This window comes from Chlorocebus sabaeus, chromosome 12 (genome assembly GCF_047675955.1).
Source record: "Chlorocebus sabaeus isolate Y175 chromosome 12, mChlSab1.0.hap1, whole genome shotgun sequence".
Taxonomy (NCBI): Eukaryota; Metazoa; Chordata; class Mammalia; order Primates; family Cercopithecidae; genus Chlorocebus; species Chlorocebus sabaeus.
In genome coordinates, this window is record NC_132915.1 from 102,962,358 (window position 1) to 102,981,287 (window position 18,930).

General features: G+C 54.4%; 1 protein-coding gene and 1 pseudogene across 2 annotated transcripts in view; both read right to left on the reverse strand.

Moving 5' to 3' along the window:
* NIBAN2 (niban apoptosis regulator 2) overlaps positions 1-18,658 on the reverse strand; it is a 64,905-nt gene extending 46,247 nt beyond the window's left edge. The window contains exon 1 of one of the 2 annotated variants that reach the window (XM_008006159.3): positions 18,363-18,658. In XM_008006159.3, the coding sequence (XP_008004350.3) occupies positions 18,363-18,417 (55 nt within the window). In that variant the 5' untranslated portion in view covers positions 18,418-18,658. Of the gene's footprint in view, positions 1-11,364; positions 11,383-18,362 lie in introns of those variants that run through there. The other variant, XM_073021942.1, reaches the window with a different exon arrangement.
* Positions 1,786-5,627, reverse strand: LOC103239837 (uncharacterized; annotated as a pseudogene).
* Positions 18,659-18,930: the final 272 nt, after the last annotated feature.

Consider the following 18,930-nt stretch of genomic DNA (forward strand, 5'->3'; position numbering starts at 1 on the left):
CTGAGATCAGGATTTCGAGACCAGCCTGGCCAACATGGTGAAACCCCAACTCTACTAAAAAAACAAAAATTAGCCAGGTATGCTGGTGGGCGCCTGTAATCCCAGCTACTCGGGAGGCTGAGGCAGGAGAATCACTTGAACCTGGGAAGCGGAGGTTGCAGTGAGCAGTGATCGCGCCATTGCACTCCAGCCTGGGCGACAGAGAGAGACTCTGTCTAAAAAATAAATATATATATATATATACACACACACACAAAATTAGCTGGGTGTGGTGGCACATGCCTGTAGTCTCAGCTACTTGGGAGACTGAGGCAGGAGAATCACTAGAACCCGGGAGGCAGAGGTTGCAGTGAGCCAAGATTGCGCCACTGCACTCCAGCCTGGGCAACAAGAGCAAAACTCCAAAAAAAAAAAAAAAAAAGAAAGAAAGAAAGAAAAGAAAGAAAGGAAAGGAAAGGAAAGAAAGAAAGGAAAGGAAAGGAAAGAAAGAAGGAAAGGAAGGAAAGAAAGAAAGAGAAAAAAAACTACCACAGTGTCATGCACATGGGAGCTGCTGCCAGGCTGGCAAGAACCACAGCACCGATCTCTGGGAAGTTTTGGTTCCCTCAAAGCCCATGCTCTCTCTACTCTGGCCCTCTGCAGAGCTGCCCTCTGCCTGTAACTCTCTCCTCCTGTATCCTTTGTGGCTCACCTGAGAGGTCCCCTCCCATGAGCTCGGTCAGCAGCAGGTGCAGGGCTTGCCCCACCCTCAGGTCACCAGCTGCAGGTGTCCTCAGCTGGGCCTCCCATGACTCTGCAGGTCTGAGTTGGGGCTGCTCCCTGGCTCCCAAAGACGTTCTAGCCCCCACCTCTGCTGGTGTGCCACGCTGGGTCTGTCTTCCCCAGACAGGGATCCCCAGGAGGGCAAGGACCATGGCCGCCTCCCCACCCAGCACCCCCAGTCCCAGCACCCGGCCTGACATTGACCAGAGAAGGCTCTCAAACCATGTGGAATCAATGGATTAATCCCATTAATTGATTTAAGCTTTCCAACACAGCACTGTTTACAACAAGAAAAAATAGAGCTGGACGCCATGGCTCATGCCTGTAATCCCAGCAGTTTGGGAGGCTGAGGCAGGAGGATCACTTGAGGCCAGGAGTTTCAGACCAGTCTGGACAACAAAGTTAGAATCCATCTCTACAGAAAATTTGTTTTAAAAATTAGGCCAGGCATGGTGGCTCACGTCTGTAATCCCAGCACTTTGGGAGGCCCAGGCAGGCGGATCACGAGGTCAGGAGATCGAGACCATCCTGGCTAACACGGTGAAACCCTGTCTGTAATAAAAATACAAAAAAATTAGCCGGGCGTGGTGGCAGATGCCTGTAGTCCCAGCTACTCGGGAGGCTGAGGTAGGAGAATGGCGTGAACCCGGGAGGCGGAGTTTGTGGTGACCCGAGATCACGCCACTGCACTCCAGCCTGGGCGACAGAGCAAGACTCCATCTCAAAAAAAAAAAATAAAATAAAATAAATTAGCCAGGCATGGTGGCACAATCCTGTAGTCCCAGCTACTTGGGAGGCTGAGGTGGGAGGATTGCTTGAGCCCAGGAGACTGAGGCTGCAGTTGGCCATGATGGTGCTACTGCTCTCAAGCCTGGGCAACAGAGCAAGATGCCATCTCAAAAACAAACAAACAAAAAAAGAAAAACAGAAAAAGTCTAACTGCCTGGCAATAAGGCTTTGGCTGAGTAAGTTAAAACACAGACTATTGAGGCGTAATGGAATTTTTTTTTTTTTTTTTTTTTTTTTTTTGAGACAGTCTTTAGTACAGTGGCGTGATCTTGGCTCACCGCAACCTCTGCCTCCCAGGTTCAAGCAATTCTCCTGCATCAGCCTCCCGAGTAGCTGGGATTACAGGCACGCACCACCACACCCAGCTAATTTTTGTATTTTAAGTAGAGACGGGGTTTCACCATGTTGGCCAGGCTGGTCTCCAACTCCTGACCTCAGGTGATCCGCCTGTCTCAGCCTCCCAAAATGCTGGGATTACAGGCATGAGCTACCTCACCCAGCCATAATGGAATATTTTATATCCATTCAACAAGGAGGAGGCCCACTACCCACTATTAAGGTAGAAGAACAAATTATGTATCCGGAAGGTGCCTGAAAGTCTTTTCTGGGTGGTAGGATTATTGGTGATATTCATTTTCTTCCCAATATCTGTATTTTCTAATTTTCTTTGACCACTAGATATTGCTTATATAACAAGAACAATAATAATAAAGGAGGAAAAAATAATAAAGGGGGAAGACTGGGGAAGCTCAAAGTTGAAAGGTCAAGCCTCCAGACCTGTGAGAACCTGACCTTTGTCAGATGCTGGCAGGTGGGAGCCACAGTGGGTCTGAGGGGGAGGTCAGAGCTCACTGCCAAGCAACCTGATCTAATACCATCCTGGCCATCAAGTTCAGGCTGCTGAGGCTCCTCCAGTAGCGAAGGAGTTCCCTGGCTAGGGACTGAACCCCAAGGACAGAAATTCTTCCTGAGTATTTGCTGTGTGCCAGGTACCAGGGGTGGCCCTGGCATAAAGCTCACAACAACCCTCTTAAAGGTAGCTGCAACCATCCCCAGGCTACAGATGGGTAAGGAGAAGCAGAGAGCTGAGGTCCTCATGGAGACAAGCAGAAGGGAAGCCCTAAGCACAGCAGAATGGAGTCCTCATGCTCAGCCTCGTGCAGCGCATGCCTTTGGCCACCCAAGTTCTGTGCCAGGTACCAGCATCCCTGGGGACCTGGAGCTCTGTCTGGCCTGGAGCCCTATCTTGCTCTGTTGCCCAGGCTGGAGAGCAGTAGCATGATCCAGCTAATTGCAGCCTCAACCTCCTGGGCTCAAGCAATCCTCCCACATCAGCCTCCCAAGTAGCTGGGACTATAGGCTTGTGCCACTATGCCTGGCTAATTGTTTTTAATTAGCAGGGACACCTCTGGACTGGAGGTCTGATGGGCCATAGGCTTTCCCAGGTGGATGGTACCCAACCACTCCTCACCACCCCAATGCCCCCACCCATGCCCGGCCTTCAGCACTCATTATGGAGAGAGACTCCTCATTTGTGGAATCCATCTGCCACCTCTGGGCTAAACTACCACAAACCTGTCTGCTCACAGCCACTGGGGGCTCAGAGGCTGGGCACACAGAAAAAGCCTACCTAACACAAGTTTGTTGCTGTCCTTGCCCTTGTCACAGAAATTGAGTCCTCGTTCTAAAGTCCAGCTAACAAGTGTTCATGAGAAGGACTCCCCACTCCCCCGTCCCTTTGCGTGGCACTCAAGGTTATTCTCAGCTCCCCACCCTGGATAAGCAAGGGTCTATGCCAGGCCACGCCCTCCACTCACGCTTACCCCAACTCTGCTGGCTGAAATCCCTCCTGTCCTCGTAGATTCAGCTCAAACACCCCTCTTCCAGAATTTTTCCTTCCCTCTTCCCCTCTCTGAAGCCTGTCCTGTGCTTGCAACCCCTTGGGGCTCCAGCCAGCATGGCTTAGATTCTGAAGTCAGACAGGAATCAAATTGTTCCACTAAATACAGTCAATAGGGTTGGCTTTTTTTTTTTTTTTTTTTTTTTTTTTTTTTTTTTTTTTTGCTTTTTGAGACAGGGTCTCACTCTGTCACCCAGGCTGGAGTGCAATGGCATGATCTTGGCTCACCACAACCTCAGCCTCCCAGGTTAAAGCAATCCTCCTGCCTCAGCCTCTCGAGTAGCTGGGACCACAGGCGCGTGCCCCCATGCCCGGCCAATTTTTGTATTTTTAGTAGAGACGGGGTTTCACCATGTTGGCCAGGCTGGTCTCAAACTCCTGACCTCAGGTGATCTGCCCACCTCAGCCTCCCAAAGTGCCAGGATTACAGGCGTGAGCCACCAAAGTGCTGGGATTACAGGCCTAAAACACCGCATCCAGCCAACTTATTCTTTTTGATTTAATACGCTCACTGTAAAAAAACCAAAAAATAAAAAACAACAACAACAACAACAAAAAATCAGGAGAGAATGAAAAAATTTAAATAATCCATTATCCTGCCACCCCAAAATAACCTCTATTTCTATTTTGGTGAATTTCTTTCCTTATTTTGTTCTATGCCTATACAAACATACACACTTTCAGACATACAAAACTGAATCATCACTTTTAATGGCTACATATTATGTCATTGAACAATGCCAGCTAATACATTGTTTCCATTACATCCCCCATGCTGTAATGTAACCATTTGGTTAGCTAATGGGGTACATTCTAGATGTGAAATGTGGGGATGGGTTTCTCCCAGGGCTTTGGGCCACCTTTTTGCTGTCCTGTGTATTGGTGGTGGGAGTGGGGAGGGGGACGACCACCCTTGCCAGCCCCCATTTCCTGCCTAGCCTTTAGAAGGTCCTAATACTTTAGTCACAGCAGTTTCCAGACCCCATAGTTCTGTCTAGGGACACACAAAGGAGGGATTCAGGACAACAAATCCAGCTCTCACTGTAGTTCCACAGTCCCCAGGCTAAAATCCCGATGCCAGCCCACCCACCCAGAACCATGGGGGGCCAGTGGCGGACCCCGGGCCCCCTGAACAGCACACCTTAGAGTGAGGAGTGGCAGCTCACGTCTGTAATCCCAGCACTTTGGGAGGCCAAGGCAGGCAGATCACTTGAACAGCACACATCTAAGACGGGTGATGAGATCCTGAGGCCCCAGGTGGGCACAGGACTTGCCACAGAGCTGAACCTGCTCCCTTTCCCACTCGGGGGGCTGTGTTTCCTCTTCTGTGACAGGAAAGCAAACCACAGGCACTGCTGGGGAGATCCCAGGACACGTGAGCTCCCAGGGAAGAGTAGCCATTTCTTTATAGCAATTTGCCCTCTGGTAATGATTTTAATTAATGACTGAGTGGTAATTGTTCGGTGTGTCTCCTGACCAGCCAGGAGCTCTACAAGGGCAGGGCCAGGGTGAGACTGACTGGGCTGTTTCAGGCGCACCAGCTCAGATCCAAGCCCTGGGTGGGCCCTCAGTTGGGTGCCCGCCCCAGGCCTGACACACAGGGGGTCACCAGGACCAGGGCCCAGGTGTCCACCCCGCCCTACCCCCACCCCACCCCCACCCCACCCCCACCCCTCCATCCCTGCCTGTCACGCTCAGAAGCTGCAGAAGGTCAGGAATAGAGAAGAACCCAGAGAGAGAGCCGGCCAATCCAAGAAAGGCTCTCTACCCGCCGCACCCTCGGGGCTCAAGGACAAGAATGAAAGGCTCAAAACCAGTGAGTCACGCTTCGAGGAATACAGGCAGGAGGAAGGAAGTTGTGGATGGCCACACGGCTTCGTGCCTGCGGGTCTGAGACACAGAGGGGCCCAAACCACTCCTTCCACAAGGGCAGGGGGGAAGTCACCACTCCAAACCCCTCCCACATCTGCCCTTTCCCTCCGTAAGCACCCCCCACCAACCACACACACACACACATTCTGCACCTACCAGGCCCTTCATCCAGAGAGCTTTGGGATCCCCATGCTCCCAGGATGTAAGACCTTGCAATGGCATTCATTCATTCATTCGTTCCTGCTAGGAAACTAAAACAATCTGCACTCATAAATGTTCATTACAGTTATTGACTCCTGAGCACTTCTTGTGCTTTACACACATAATTTTTTTTTTTTTTTTTTTTTTTTTTTTTTTTTTTTTTGAGACGGAGTCTTGCTCTGTCACCCAGGCTGGAGTGCAGTGGCCGGATCTCAGCTCACTGCAAGCTCCACCTCCCGGGTTTACGCCATTCTCCTGCCTCAGCCTCCCGAGTAGCTGGGACTACAGGCGCCCGCCATGTCGCCCGGCTAGTTTTTTGTATTTTTTAGTAGAGACGGGGTTTCACCGTGTTAGCCAGGATGGTCTCGATCTCCTGACCTCGTGATCCACCCGTCTCGGCCTCCCAAAGTGCTGGGATTACAGGCTTGAGCCACCGCGCCCGGCCTACACACATAATTTTTTAATAACCTTTACAATCCAGTGGGTTAGAAGTATTATCACGCCCATTTTACAGCTAATGAAACTAAGGCATAAAGTGTCACGGCACCTGACCTAGTGGCACTTGTTCAGCTGCTGGTGGAGCAAGTCTGAGCTGTGAGGCCACCTGTCTGCCTCAGGGGAGCCCAAGGTGAGTGAGCCCTCAGGTACTTGTATCATAGATGGGAATTAGAATCACAATCATGGGGCAGGGTGCGGTGGCTCATGCCTGTAATCCCAGCACTTTGGGAGGCCGAGGCAGGCAGATCATGAGGTCAGGAGATCAAGACCATCCTGGCTAACATGGTGAAACCCCGTCTCTACTAAAAAAACAAAAATAAATTAGCCGGGCATGGTGGCGGGCGCCTGTAGTCCCAGCTACTCAGGAGGCTGAGGCAGGAGAATGGCATGAACCCAGGAGGCAGAACTTATGGTGAGTCGAGATCGTGCCACTGCACTCCAGCCTGGGCGACAGAGCAAGACAACGTCTCAAAAAAAAAAAAAAAAGATTCACAACCATGGGCTGGGCATGGTGGCTCAAACACCTGTGATCCCAGCACTTTGGGAGGCCAGGCAGGAGGATCGCTTAGCTCAGGAGTTTGAGACCAGCCTGGGTAACACACGAAGACTCTGCCTATACAAAATATAAAACTAAATTAGCCCCATGTGATGGTGCACACCTAGGATCCCAGCTACTGGGGAGACTGAGGCAGAAGGATTGCTAGAGCCGGAGTGGTCGAGGCTGCAGTAAGCTATGATTGCAATACTGCGCTCCAGCCTGGGCAACAGTGCAAGACCCTGTCTCAAAAACAAAAACAAAAAAGAATCACAACCATGTGAGAAGGGCTACAGGTACACACAGGTGGCCAAGGGCCTGTGGGAGCTCAGAGGAAAAGTCTGATCCAGCCTGCCAGGAGTGGGGCTACTGGCTGCAGCGCTTGGTCTGTGAGGGCACTTCAGGGTCTGGACTTGACCTTGAGGACACAGGGCAGCCTGGAAGGGTCATTCTGAAGGAGGGTGACACATGGTTAGTAGCAAGGTCACTCTACTACCAGAGGCTCTTATCCAACCCCTCCATTGAACCATGGGGGAAACTGAGGCCTGGAGGAGCGGCAGGAGTTCACCCAAGGCCACAGAGGTCTGAAGCTGGACTGGCCTCCCATCTACAGAGTTGGATTCCCAGAAACCACACAGGGGACTGCAGGAAGAGGGGAGGGAGGGGGGGCTCAGCCCCAATTGCACAGGAAGTCTGCCAGGCTCCACCCGGGGGCCTCCAAGCAGGGCAAGCCACCCAGCCCCCAGCCTGCAGGGCAGGCACCAGAAACAGCTCCTCTCAGATTCTGCCACAGTCTCAGCAGGAAGACAGGAAAGCTGAGCTGGGCAGCCTGCTCTAGCCGGGCCGGGATTGGAGGTTTGGTCTCCCAGGACCAGGCCGGCTCTCAGGTCACTGAGAAAGTCACTCCTCTGCTCCAAGAGGGGCCCCTGCCTCCGACCAGAGAGAAATGAAGAGTTTCTGAGATCCCAGTTGGCCTCGGGTCAGGGTGAGAGAAAGGGCTCAGTGTATTCAAACAGTTGGCTCAAATCTTTCCCCATCCTGCCACCCTCCTTGAGAGATGGGGTCACCTCCACTCTAGAGATGGAGAACTGAAGCCCAGAGGAGAGACGCCCCTTGAGGTCACACAGTGAGCTGTGACTGCCCCAAGCTGGGCCAGGAAAGCTGACCCCAGGAGAGTCCTAAGGGGTCAGACCCTATCCCCTCGGAAGGAGGGGCTGGCCCTCTCCCCCTCCCCTTTTCCTGGCAGCCTGAAATACAGGAGTGGGGGTGGGAGGGGCGTGTGGCTTTGGCTTTTTAAGTCCAACACAGCCCCTCACTGTCTGTGCACAGACAGGCCTGGGCTGGCTCCTCGGACACAGGCCCATCTGTGAGGCCCCCACAGGGCTTGCTTCTCTCCCGGAGAGCTTGTTTGTTTACCCAGTTTTCATAATTATAAGTTCTGCAGCCCCACCCGGCCCAATCATTCCTTCCCTGGCCATCCCTTGCCATCTGGGGCCCTGCACGGGTGTGGGGGGCAGGAGGAAGAAGTCGGAGAGGGAAAAGCTTCATGCTGGGGTCAAGGCCCTGGGTTCCAGCCAAGCTCTGGTGCCCCTGAGTGCATAGGCATGTCCCTTCCTCTTCCTGGGCCTCAGTTTACTCGGGCATGAGAAAAAGGAAGGGATTGGTTAGAGGATCTCATGGGGTCCTCCAGGGCTAGGAGGAGGAGGGGTCTGGGCCTGAAAAGGAAAAGCAGACACTTCTCATCAGCACCTCAAAAATCAAGGCAGGGCTGGGTGAGAGGCAGACACCCCCAGCCCACCAGGCCTGCCCACCCCAAAGCTCAAACCCAGCTCTCTTTTCTACCCTTCGCCTCCCAGAGAACACTGCACTCAAAAAAAGCAAAAACAAAAAGCAAAACAGAAGTGCAATTGTCAGCTCCCTCCTCCTCTAGATGCCTGAATCACCCCTTAAATCTCTGACAGGCCAGGCAAATGACACACAGCTTCCCTAAGAACTCAGCAAAAATGCAACTGCCATTTACTGGGCACCCTGCACAGGATGGGAACTGCGTAGTGCACCTCCCAGAACCTTCACCCAGCCCAAAGGCAGGGACCACCAGTCCCATCTTAGCGGCAGCTGGACCTCCAAGGAGGAGAGCTGTGTGCCAAAGGCCACACAGCTTTCAGTGGCGGAAGCATACTGCCACCAGGTGAAGACCAGACACGCTGCCTCTTGAGATGGGCCGTCTGAGTGTTGAAACGAGCATACACTCTGGGAAACATAAAGATCCACGGACTTTGTAACATGAGCCACAGCACATCCAGCATGACGGAACCTTCTTGGCTGGCATGAGTTCCACGAGATCAGGGCTCATGTCACTGCTTTGTCCCCAGTTCCCAGCTCAGGTCAGGCACAGGACAGCTTTCAGAGCAAGTTCTTCCTTCAACGGCAAGATGGCCTCTTACAATATGGAGGTGCTGCACCTGCTCTGTGCCTTCAGTGCAACCCAAGGCCCACAGGTTCCCAGGAGGTCAGAGCTGGAAGGGCACGCCCGTTACACAGACAGGCAAAGTGAGGAGGAGGCACAGAGAGAAGAAGGGGCTTGCCAGAGGTTGCCAGGCACCCACCCTGGGGAGCCTGCCTCCTAGCCCACACCTACCAGTGGCTCCTGGCAGGTGGAATAGATCAGAGGTGAGTGGAGCACGAGTGGGTGGGCGGCTTCTTCCCAAGGGACTCCTTTTCTAGAAGGTGCTAAGCTTCACAAATTCAGCTGGATGCAAACAGTTCTGCTCAGCATGGGGCATGGGAAACATGGATGGCAGCTGCAGTTGGCTTGGCCACAGACAGGCAGGTGGGAAAGTGGGGTCTGCACTTTGCAAACCACAGTTCATTCTTCCTCGCCTCCTGGATGCCCAGTTACCCCTTGGGCCTCCACCCCTGCACGTGGACCCTCCACCCAGCACCCACGCCAACACATAGCACTTCCGGTCTGCAAGAGGAGGGCCTCCCTTGGCCAATGTCCTGTGTTAGCCACACATAACGGTAACAGCAGATGAACCAGGAGCTGATGTTCCCTGAGCGCGAAGAGCTCCGGCCACATCATCTCACCGACCCTACACAACAGCCTCGGGGGCCTGGGATACTGTTGTGCCCACTTTACGGATGAGGAATTTGAGGTCCAGAGAAGGGAGGGCAGCTGCCAAACGACAGGGCAGTCCTGACAACATCTCAAAACCAGGTCCTCTGACTCCCGGCCTCGTTCTACTCTGCCCTTGGAGGGGAAGAAGGTTCTCATTTTCAGGGCTGCCTGGGAAGGGAGTGAGTTTCCTGTTACTGGAAGAGTGGGAGCGGAGGCTGCAAGACCAGTGGTTGGAGGTCTGCCTTGATAAAACAACCTACAGAATCTGGACAGGTTTCCCTGTAGCCAAGAGTCACGGACATCAGCTCGCCCCAGCCCTGCCCAGCACCATCACTGAGGCCTGGCCACGCCACCCCTCTATACACACATGTCCCTCACTGCACCTGACCCCCACCCACGCAGGTCCAGTCCCTGTCACCACGGGGTTCACCTCCTCCCATCCACACTCACTCACAGTTGACCCACCGGTGCCATTTCTGCCTGAAAATGCCTCCAAGGCCTCCCCAGGACCCTCAGGACAAAAGCCCCTCCTTTCTAAGACCAGCCCTTGTGGTTCCCTCTACCTCCCCCATCCTGAGTCCCAGCGGGTCTGGCGCACCCCAGGCCAGTCTCTCTTACACCTTCCCAAGGAGGCCTTTCCCTTTGGGAAAACTGCTTGCCCTGAGGAGGGACGGCCAGCCAGGAAGCACACGCAGGCAGGCACCATGTCATTGTACAGCTGCGTGTCCCTGGTGCCCAGCACAGTGCCAGGCACACAGTAGGTGTTCAATAACTATTGATTGAATTAATACAAGAAATAAGGACTATGTGTGTCGGGGGCCAGAGCTCATCACACCCCTTGATGGTCTCACAGGCATGCACATCTATTCCTACACAGAAGTCATCCAGCTCTGCCTTGGGAAGGCATCTTGAGACCCCTACAAAAGGGTTTTCAGAGGCAGAGAATTCCCAAGAGTAGATACTGGCCTTGAGGTCACAGATGGGGAAAAAAGGCACAGAGAGGCATGGCCATTGGGTCCAGAGTCACACAGCAAGTGGTCAGTGGGACCAGGCTTAAGGCTTACGAGCCTCGTTCTTGACACATGGGTGGGCAAGGAGGGAGCATGTTCCCGTCCGTCTTCTCACCCTTTTCCTCTGTGCACTGCCACATGCCAGGCACAGAGTGGATGCTGCTGCGGAGTGACTGACCTTGCTGGAACCACAGCCCCATCCCACCGCCCTCCAAGAACTCGCTGGATACCCCAGGTGTCCAGGGCCACAGGCTGGTGCTCCTCTGACCTTGGAAGGGAAGAAGGTTCTCGTATTTAGGGCTGCCTAGGAAGGGAGCGGGTCATGTCAACTTCCTGGAGCACATGGCAGGGAGCAGGGGATGCATGAGGCCACAGACGGACCGGACACATCTCCCTGGGTGTCAAGTTAGCTCAATAAAGTCACAATCATAACAGCTACCACTCACATATTGTCACCTCCCACCAACACTGTTCTGCACCGACCAGGGGACTTGACCCTCACACCTCGAGATGCCAGAACTATCATCCTCATGGAAGGAAGGCTGTGAGGCTCAGAAAGGGTGACTGACTTGCCCCCAGACACCAGTCCATCCAGTGGCAGAGCCAGGACTCGAACCCAAGCAGTCTGACTGGAAAGCCTTCCCCAAAACCTCTGGTCTCCCTGCTTCTTCAGGCTTACCATCCACTATGTCACCAGGCAGGCCCCTTCACCTTCGTGGGTCAGAAGCAGCCCAGCTCCAAAAAAACAGGACCAGTCCCAGGGGGTGGACACTTCCTGTTCTTCCAGTTTTAAAATTTGTGAGATCAAAAGATTGTAGCCTTCCATGACTCAGGCCCTAAGATTCTACCAGGAGAAGAGAACGGCTTTGCTCCACCCTCACCGGTTTTAAACCTAGGCATCTGCCCCAACTCCTTCCTTAAACCTCTGCCCAGCAGCGTCTACACAACACCCTTCTTCCTCCGGCACAGAAGTGGATGGGGTGGGGCAGGGGAAGGAAAAAGCAGTGCAGGAATTTCTGCAACCGCAGGATGATGCTTGCAGGAGCCCGGGGTGGAGTGAGTCATGAGCTCTGCCCGCAGGGAAGGAGGGGGGGGTGTGCAGGGAAGGAGAACGGGGCTGGTCAGAGGCTGTGAGTCTCAGACTGAGTAATGATGGGTGGGATAGATTTGTGCAACCTATGGGAGTCTGACACAAGGTGCTGTATTCCCACTTGGTTCCTCCTCCCACTTCCTTTCCCCACCTCCAAAAGCTTACCTCTCTAGGAGGCCTTTTTCACAGTGTCCCCCTGCCCAATCCAGACACCACGGACGATACAGTCATAGCGGAACGTGGTTTAAATAGCTAAGGCCTTGGACTACTCGCGGTCCAGGCCTGCCACTGAGGTGCAGATTCAATGAGATAACACAGACAAAGGAAGGCTTGGCACATAGCAAGTCCTCAGTTAAACCGTTGCTAATCTTTACAGTTATCACCCTGAGCCTGATTATCTATTTGAGGACAGAGGGACATTTTCAAATAGAATAAAATGCAGCCTTTGGGGATGCTTCCAGGGAGGTTTTAATGACCTGGGAGAGATGTTTATTATAAATCACGTAGTGAAAGAAGCGAGACACAAACTTGAGTCATGGTCCCGGCAAAGTGTAATGATCGCCACAGAAGGGAAGTACTTCCTGAGGATGAAGTGGTTATCGCGGGATGGCGGGTGAGTGGTTCCTATTCCTGTTTTTCCGCTTCACTCCTCAGACAGCAGGGAGGGCAGCCATGGCCCAGCGTGGGTTTAGAAAGGTCTCTTTGGCAGTGTGTGTGGGAAGGACTAGAGGCTCCGAGGAGGCTGGAGCAGCTCTGAGTAGGCGAGGCCGGCACTCAGGCCCCAGCAGTGGGAAAGGAACAGAGTCGGGGGGACTAGAGGAGGCTGGATAGAGGGGAAGGCAGGGTCAAAGCCAACAAAAGCATGTTATGTAAGACTCAACAGAGAGACACCAGCATCCTCAGACGCTTCACCCCCAGGGGCTGACCCAGACCTTGGCTAAGGGCAGCAGCCCGGGCCCAGGCACTGCTTCCGGCCAGCCTGGTCTCTCTGCAAAGTCCAGGGGAGCAATGAGGAAGCCACACAGCAGGGTGAGGGGTGGCAGAAGGTGGAACCCCTCCATCCCTTCACTCTTGGCACCTACAGCCACTTCCCAAATGTTGAGAGGTAGATTTTTTTTGTTGTTTTTTTGAGACAAGAGTCTCACTCTGTCACCCAGGCTGGAGTGCAATGGCGCGATCTTGTCTCACTGCAACCTCCGCCTCCCAGGTTCAAGCGATTCTTGTGCCTCAGCCTCCCAAGTAGCTGCGACTATAGGCACGTACCACCAGGCCTGGCTAAATCTTTAGTAGAGACGGGGTTTCATCATGTTTGCCAGGCTAGTCTCAAACTCTTGACATCAGGTGATCTGCCTGCCTCAGTCTCCCAAAGTGCTGGAATTATAGGCGTTTGAGTCACCGCAACCAGAAGAGAGGTAAGTTTTTAAAATAACTTTGGAAAAAGGCTCAATAAGTAATTAAGACACCCTTCTCATATCTGGTTGTCAAAAGGAGAAAAATGCTCAATGCTAAGGTCCACCTTGGCAGAAGAGTGTCAAACGTCTGCTGCCTTCTTAAAGGCTATGTGTCCGTCTATCAAAAGGTGACCCAGGCCAGGCATGGTGGCGCATGCCTGTAATCCCAGCACTTTGGTAGGCAGAGGCGGGTGTATCACCTGAGGTCAAGAGTTCGAGACCAACTTGACCAATATGGTGAAACCCTGTCTCTACTAAAAATACAAAAATTAGCCAGGCGTGGTGGTGGGCGTCTGTAGTCCCAGCTACTCAGGAGGCTGAGACAGGAGAATTGCTTGAACCCAGGAGGCAGAGGTGGCAATGAGCCAAGATCATGCCACTGCACTCCAGGCTGGGCCACAAAGCGTGACTCTGTCTCAAAAAGAAAAAAAAAAAGTGACCCAGGAGTTTTATTTCAGGGCCTCTCTGATACTGGAACATTACCAGGTTTGTACCAGCACGTTCAAGCAGCACTATGAATACTAGCAAAATACTGGGACAACCCAAATGTCCATTCACAAGGGGCTGGGTAAATGAAGCATCCATGCACAGAAACGAACTCACCAAGAGAAGAATGAGGTAGTCTTGTGTGTTCTGACACAGAAAGATGTCCACCAGTTTACCAAGTGAAAACAATCAAACCACAGAAGCGTAGAGTAAGGTCTCTTTTTATAGTCGGGTGTGGTGGCTCACACCTGTAATCCCAGCACTTTGGGAGGTCGAGGTGGGTGGATCACCTGAGGTCAGGAGACCAGCCTGGTCAACACGGTGAAACTCTGTCTCTACTACAAATACAAAAATTAGCTGGGCATGATGGTGCACGCCTGTAATCCCAGCTACTCAAGAGGCTGGGGCAGGAGAACTGCTTGAACCTGGGAGATGGAGGTTGCAGTGAGCTGAGATCTTGCCACTGCACTCCAGCCTGAGCGACAAAGTGAGACTTCATCTCAAAAAAAAAAAAAATCTCTTTTTATAAACCAAGCTATTACGAGCATGTACAGAGAGAGGTAGGTTTGGAAACGGTGACACACCACACTTAAGTGACTTCTGGGAAGTGACATTTAAGGCAGAAAGATGGAGGGTGCTTTCATTTTCTTTTTTTTTTTTTTTTTTTTGAGACGGAGTCTCGCTCTGTCACCCAGGCTGGAGTGCAGTGGCTGGATCTTAGCTCACTGCAAGCTCCGCCTCCCGGGTTTACACCATTCTCCTGCCTCAGTCTCCCGAGTAGCTGGGACTACAGACGTCCGCCACCTCGCCCAGCTAGTTTCATTTTTTATTTTACCCTCTTAAATTGTTTGTGCATGTGTTACTTTTGCTCAGGCAATCCTTCCACCTCAGCCTCCTGTGTAGTTGGAACCACAGGCACACATGACCATGCCCGGATAATGTTTTGTATTTTTACTAGAGACAGGGCTTTGCCATGTTGCCCAGGCTGGTCTTGAACTCCCCAGTTCAAGCAATTCACCCTTCTCAGCCTCCCAAAGTGCTGAGATTACAGGCGTGAGCCACCACGCCTGGCCTGGGCATACATTACTTTTGCAATTAGACAAAATGTTCAGTGGTTGCCTAGAGTTGGGAGGGACTAGGAGGAAACAGAAGCAACTACTAAGGGAGTAAGAGTAAGGGATTTCTTTCAGAGCTGATGAAAACGCTCCAACTTTGATGGTGGCAATGGTTGTGCAATTCTGTGAATATACTAAAAACCACTGAAGTGTACACTTTAGGTGGGTGAATTGTATGGTAGGTGAATTATGCCTCAGTAAAGCTGTTATTTTTGACTGGGTGTGGTGGTTCACGCCTGTAATCTTGGCACTTTGGGAGGCTGAGAAGGGCAGATCACCTGAGGTCAGGAGTTCAAGACCAGCCTGACCAGTATAGTGAAATCCCCATCTCCACTAAAAATACAAAAATCAGTCGAGCATGGTGGTGCGTACCTGTAACAGAGGGCTGAGGCAGGAGAATTGCTTGAACCCAGGAGGTGGAGGTTGCAGTAGGCCAAGATTGTGCCACTGGACTCCAACCTGGGAGAGAGAGTGAGACTCTGTCTCCAAAAAAATAAAAAGATGTTAGTTGAGGGGTGGAAAGCTCACACCTGTAATCCTAGCACTTTGGGAGGCCAAGGCTCCCAAAGGAGCCTTGCTCGATCTCAAAGGAGGATTGCTTGAGCCCAGGAGTTCAAGACCAGCCTGGACAACATAGGGAGACCCTGTCTCATACACACACACACAAATTAGCTCGGCATGGTGGTGCATGCCTGTAGTCCCAGCTACTTGGGAGGCTGAGGTGGGAGGATCACTTGAGCCCAGGAGGTCAAGGCTGCAGTTAGCTATGATGATGCCACTGCCCTCCAGCCTGGGTGACAGAGCAAGACCCTGTCTCAAAAAAAAAAAAAAAAAAAAAAAAAAAAAAAAAAAAAAAATGTTCCTCCAAGGTTGCAGAAGTTATATTGGGACCTTGAGCTGGCTTCAGTCTGGAGGAGATTTGTGGGGAAAATTTGGGATTGTTAGACCCTCAGAGCTGAAAGGGACTTCAGCCATCGAGTAGCCCACCCACTTCGGTTCACAACTAGGGAAACTGAGACCCAGGGAGAGGAAGTGGCCTGCCCAAGGATCCTCAGGCCTCCCAGCTCCCGGGCCAGGGCTTCTTCCTCCCCGCACACTCCCTCGTGTAAGGAGGCAGGAGTCATCCTGCCACCAGCCCCGAGGGGCTCCTGGTGTAGAAACAAGCCTCTGCTTGCCGGGGGCTTTGAAATCCCAGGATGAAAGGTGCCGTGGCAGCAAAACAGCACCGTGGCCGGGAGCACGCCTGACCTTTGCCAGGACTTGCAGGCAGGCTGGCATTCACCTGCTTACCTGCTCGGGGCGGACACAAAGCTACAGGTCAAACCTCGGAACCCTAACAGGCCCGGGAGCTCAGAGCAGTATGGGAAGGGATGTCTCTAACTCTGACATTTCTACTGGGGCAGAGAACAAGGACTCAGGTAGGGAGGGCTCTGGAATTTTAATTGCCGGCTTTGAGAGTACCTACTGCTCCTTGGGTGGGGTGAAGAAGGTGCCTGGATCACTGGAGGCAGCAAATACACGCCCTCATTCCCTTCCTGCAGAGATTTCTAAGGCAGTTCACTTCCTCTGGAGGAGGCTGGGAGGCTTCCCAGCTGCCCCCTTCCGACACCCCACCCCTCCACATCAGGAACTCTCCTCAGGTGAGTCTGGACCAGGAATTTGAGGCGTTTAAAGAGGGTTATAAATAGCACTGAAGTGTGGAGAAGAGAGAGACCAGCAGGCTCTGAGTGGGCACAACTTTCTCCCACCCAGCCTGGTACCCAGAAAACAAATCCAACCCTCTCCAGTAAAGGACACTTCACCTTCTGTGGTCTCCGTCCACTCCCCTGTAACATGCCAGGGGAGAGCGGGTAGGCTGGCAATTCTCAGCCCAGGAGACAGGAAGACAGGGAGGCCCAGCACTGAGTATGGGGAGAGGAAAAACCCCACGGAACACATGGCACACCCCACCCAGGCCACTCGAGGGGCCTCAACAGGAGGTCCTGAATGGAGGGACTGTTACAGAGCCCCAGGAGGCTGCTGTGACAGGGAGGGGACAGGAAGGCTCCGCCCTGGCCCTTCCTCCTCCCAGAGTCCAGGCCTGGTCGACAAGGAGGCTTTCCAGGACTTAACCCCACACTGGTGAGAGGCTAGAGAGGGTCTGATTCATTTCCACATCACCCCAATCACCCCTGTGTCCAGCCAGCCCCAGGCCTAGAACAAGGGAGGGACTCTGGCCTTAGGACTTGGCCCAGGACCACAGTCACTTGGCAGACCTCCCCAGCACCTCCCTGGTGCCCAGCATGGGTGCGGCCCTGGAGACATGGAGTTAAAGGACACCTGGCCACTGCTCTCAGGGCTTCTTGCTCTCAAGGGAGCGTGGAGAACACGGTAGTGAAATTCTACAGGACACAAACATAAGTGCAGGCAGACGCGGTGCTCAGGGCCCACTAGACAGTGAGGGGCAACCCACCTGAACCGTCACCCCACGTATAAGTTCCTCTCCGATGCCAGGCTCTGTGCTAAGCAAGCCATATGAGTTACTTCACGTAAGCCTCCCAACAACTCATTAATAAGAAAGAAAGCACCGACCCCATTTCAAAGAGGAGAAAACCAAGGTGTACAGGACAGATGTCTGGGAAGCAAATGCTGGGATTCCACCCAGGGCAGCTCCACCAGCCAGGAGAGCTCGGCCAGAGAAGAGTTTCTCAGGCAGCCGAGATCCTCATCCTATCTATCTCCGCCTTCTCCAGAGTCTGTAGGGAAAAGGAACCCAGGCCTCCACGGCAGCTCCGGCTTCCCCAGGAGCCTTGGGGACAGCTGTCCTTGAAAGAAGTGGCCACTGTGCAGTAATAGGCTGAGAGCAGGGTTGGCTGAAGGACGGGGTTGAAGGGGCTGGCGACCGGCCCTGAGGGCCCCCCACTCTGGTGACCAGTCCCCTGGCCCCTGCTGCTGGCAGGGGCAGCCTGCTGTCTGCGCCAAAGGACATGGAACCCCACCGCCTTCGGGGCGCCCTATCGATCCCTGGCCCCGCTCCCCAGGATCAGTCCCGGGCCTTCATGGGCCCGTCCTCAGGAAGCCTCCGCCACGTGTACCAGGGCTGGGGCCCGGCGGAGCTGGGGACGGGACGGCTGGGGAGGAAGGTGAGCGCGCGCTGGCTGGGTCAGGGAGATCCCAAAGCTGATAGCGGAGGGGCTTGGAACGCTTCTGGGCGGAGACAGTCAACGGTGGGCGGCAGGCTGCGACCCCTGCCCCAGCTCGGCCAGGGGTTGTGGGCTGGGGGTCCGCCAAGCCCGGGATCCGAAGGAGTTTCGGGAGAGAAGGGGTTCCGAGTCCCCTTGAGCCGGTGAAGGTGGCGCTCAGAAGAGCGCGGGAAGGGGCGCCCAGGCTCGGAGGGAACGAGCTCGGACGCGGGGCGCGCTCCCTGGCGGCTCCCACCCGCCCGGCCTGACTCCCCAGAGCTCCCGGCCCCGGCGCCGACTGCTGGCCGGGGCGGGGGCGTGGTCCGGGGGTTCTGGCGGGACCCTGGGCGCGGGTGGCGCGGCGCGACCCTCACCTGCGATGTGCTGGCGCCGGGCGTCGTCCAGGTGTGTGGACAGCACGTCCCCCATGGCCAGGAGGAGTCGCGGCCCGATCCGGCCGACGCCGTTGCTGTTGCCCGCGCTGCTCAGGCGGACGCCGCTGGCGCCATGGAGCCCGGCCCGCCCTGCTTCCCCCGCTCCCGCCGCTCCCGACGCCCGGCTGCGGCTTCCGCTCCGGCTCCGCTCCCGGTCGGGCCCCGTCCCACCAGCGGGCAGCCTTGGTTGGCCCCCTCCCCGCCTTCGGCCCTGCACCCCTGCGCCCTGCCCCGCCCCACCAGGCCACGCCCCCGCAGGGCAACCCCGCCCCCTCCCCGCCCGCTGCCCTGCACCCCTGCGCCCGCCGGGCCCCACCCCGCCCCGCCCTCGGTCCTATACCCCTGCGCCCCACCCAGCCCCTCCAGGGCCCGCCCCGTATGCCCCGCCCCCTCCACTGCCTCGGGCGGGCGGGGCACAGGGGCCGGGGACGCCGGGACCGCCCTGGAGACTGAGACAAAGAGAAGGTCCCAGAAAGGGAGACCGCGGAGAGACGCGCGGAGAGCGTAC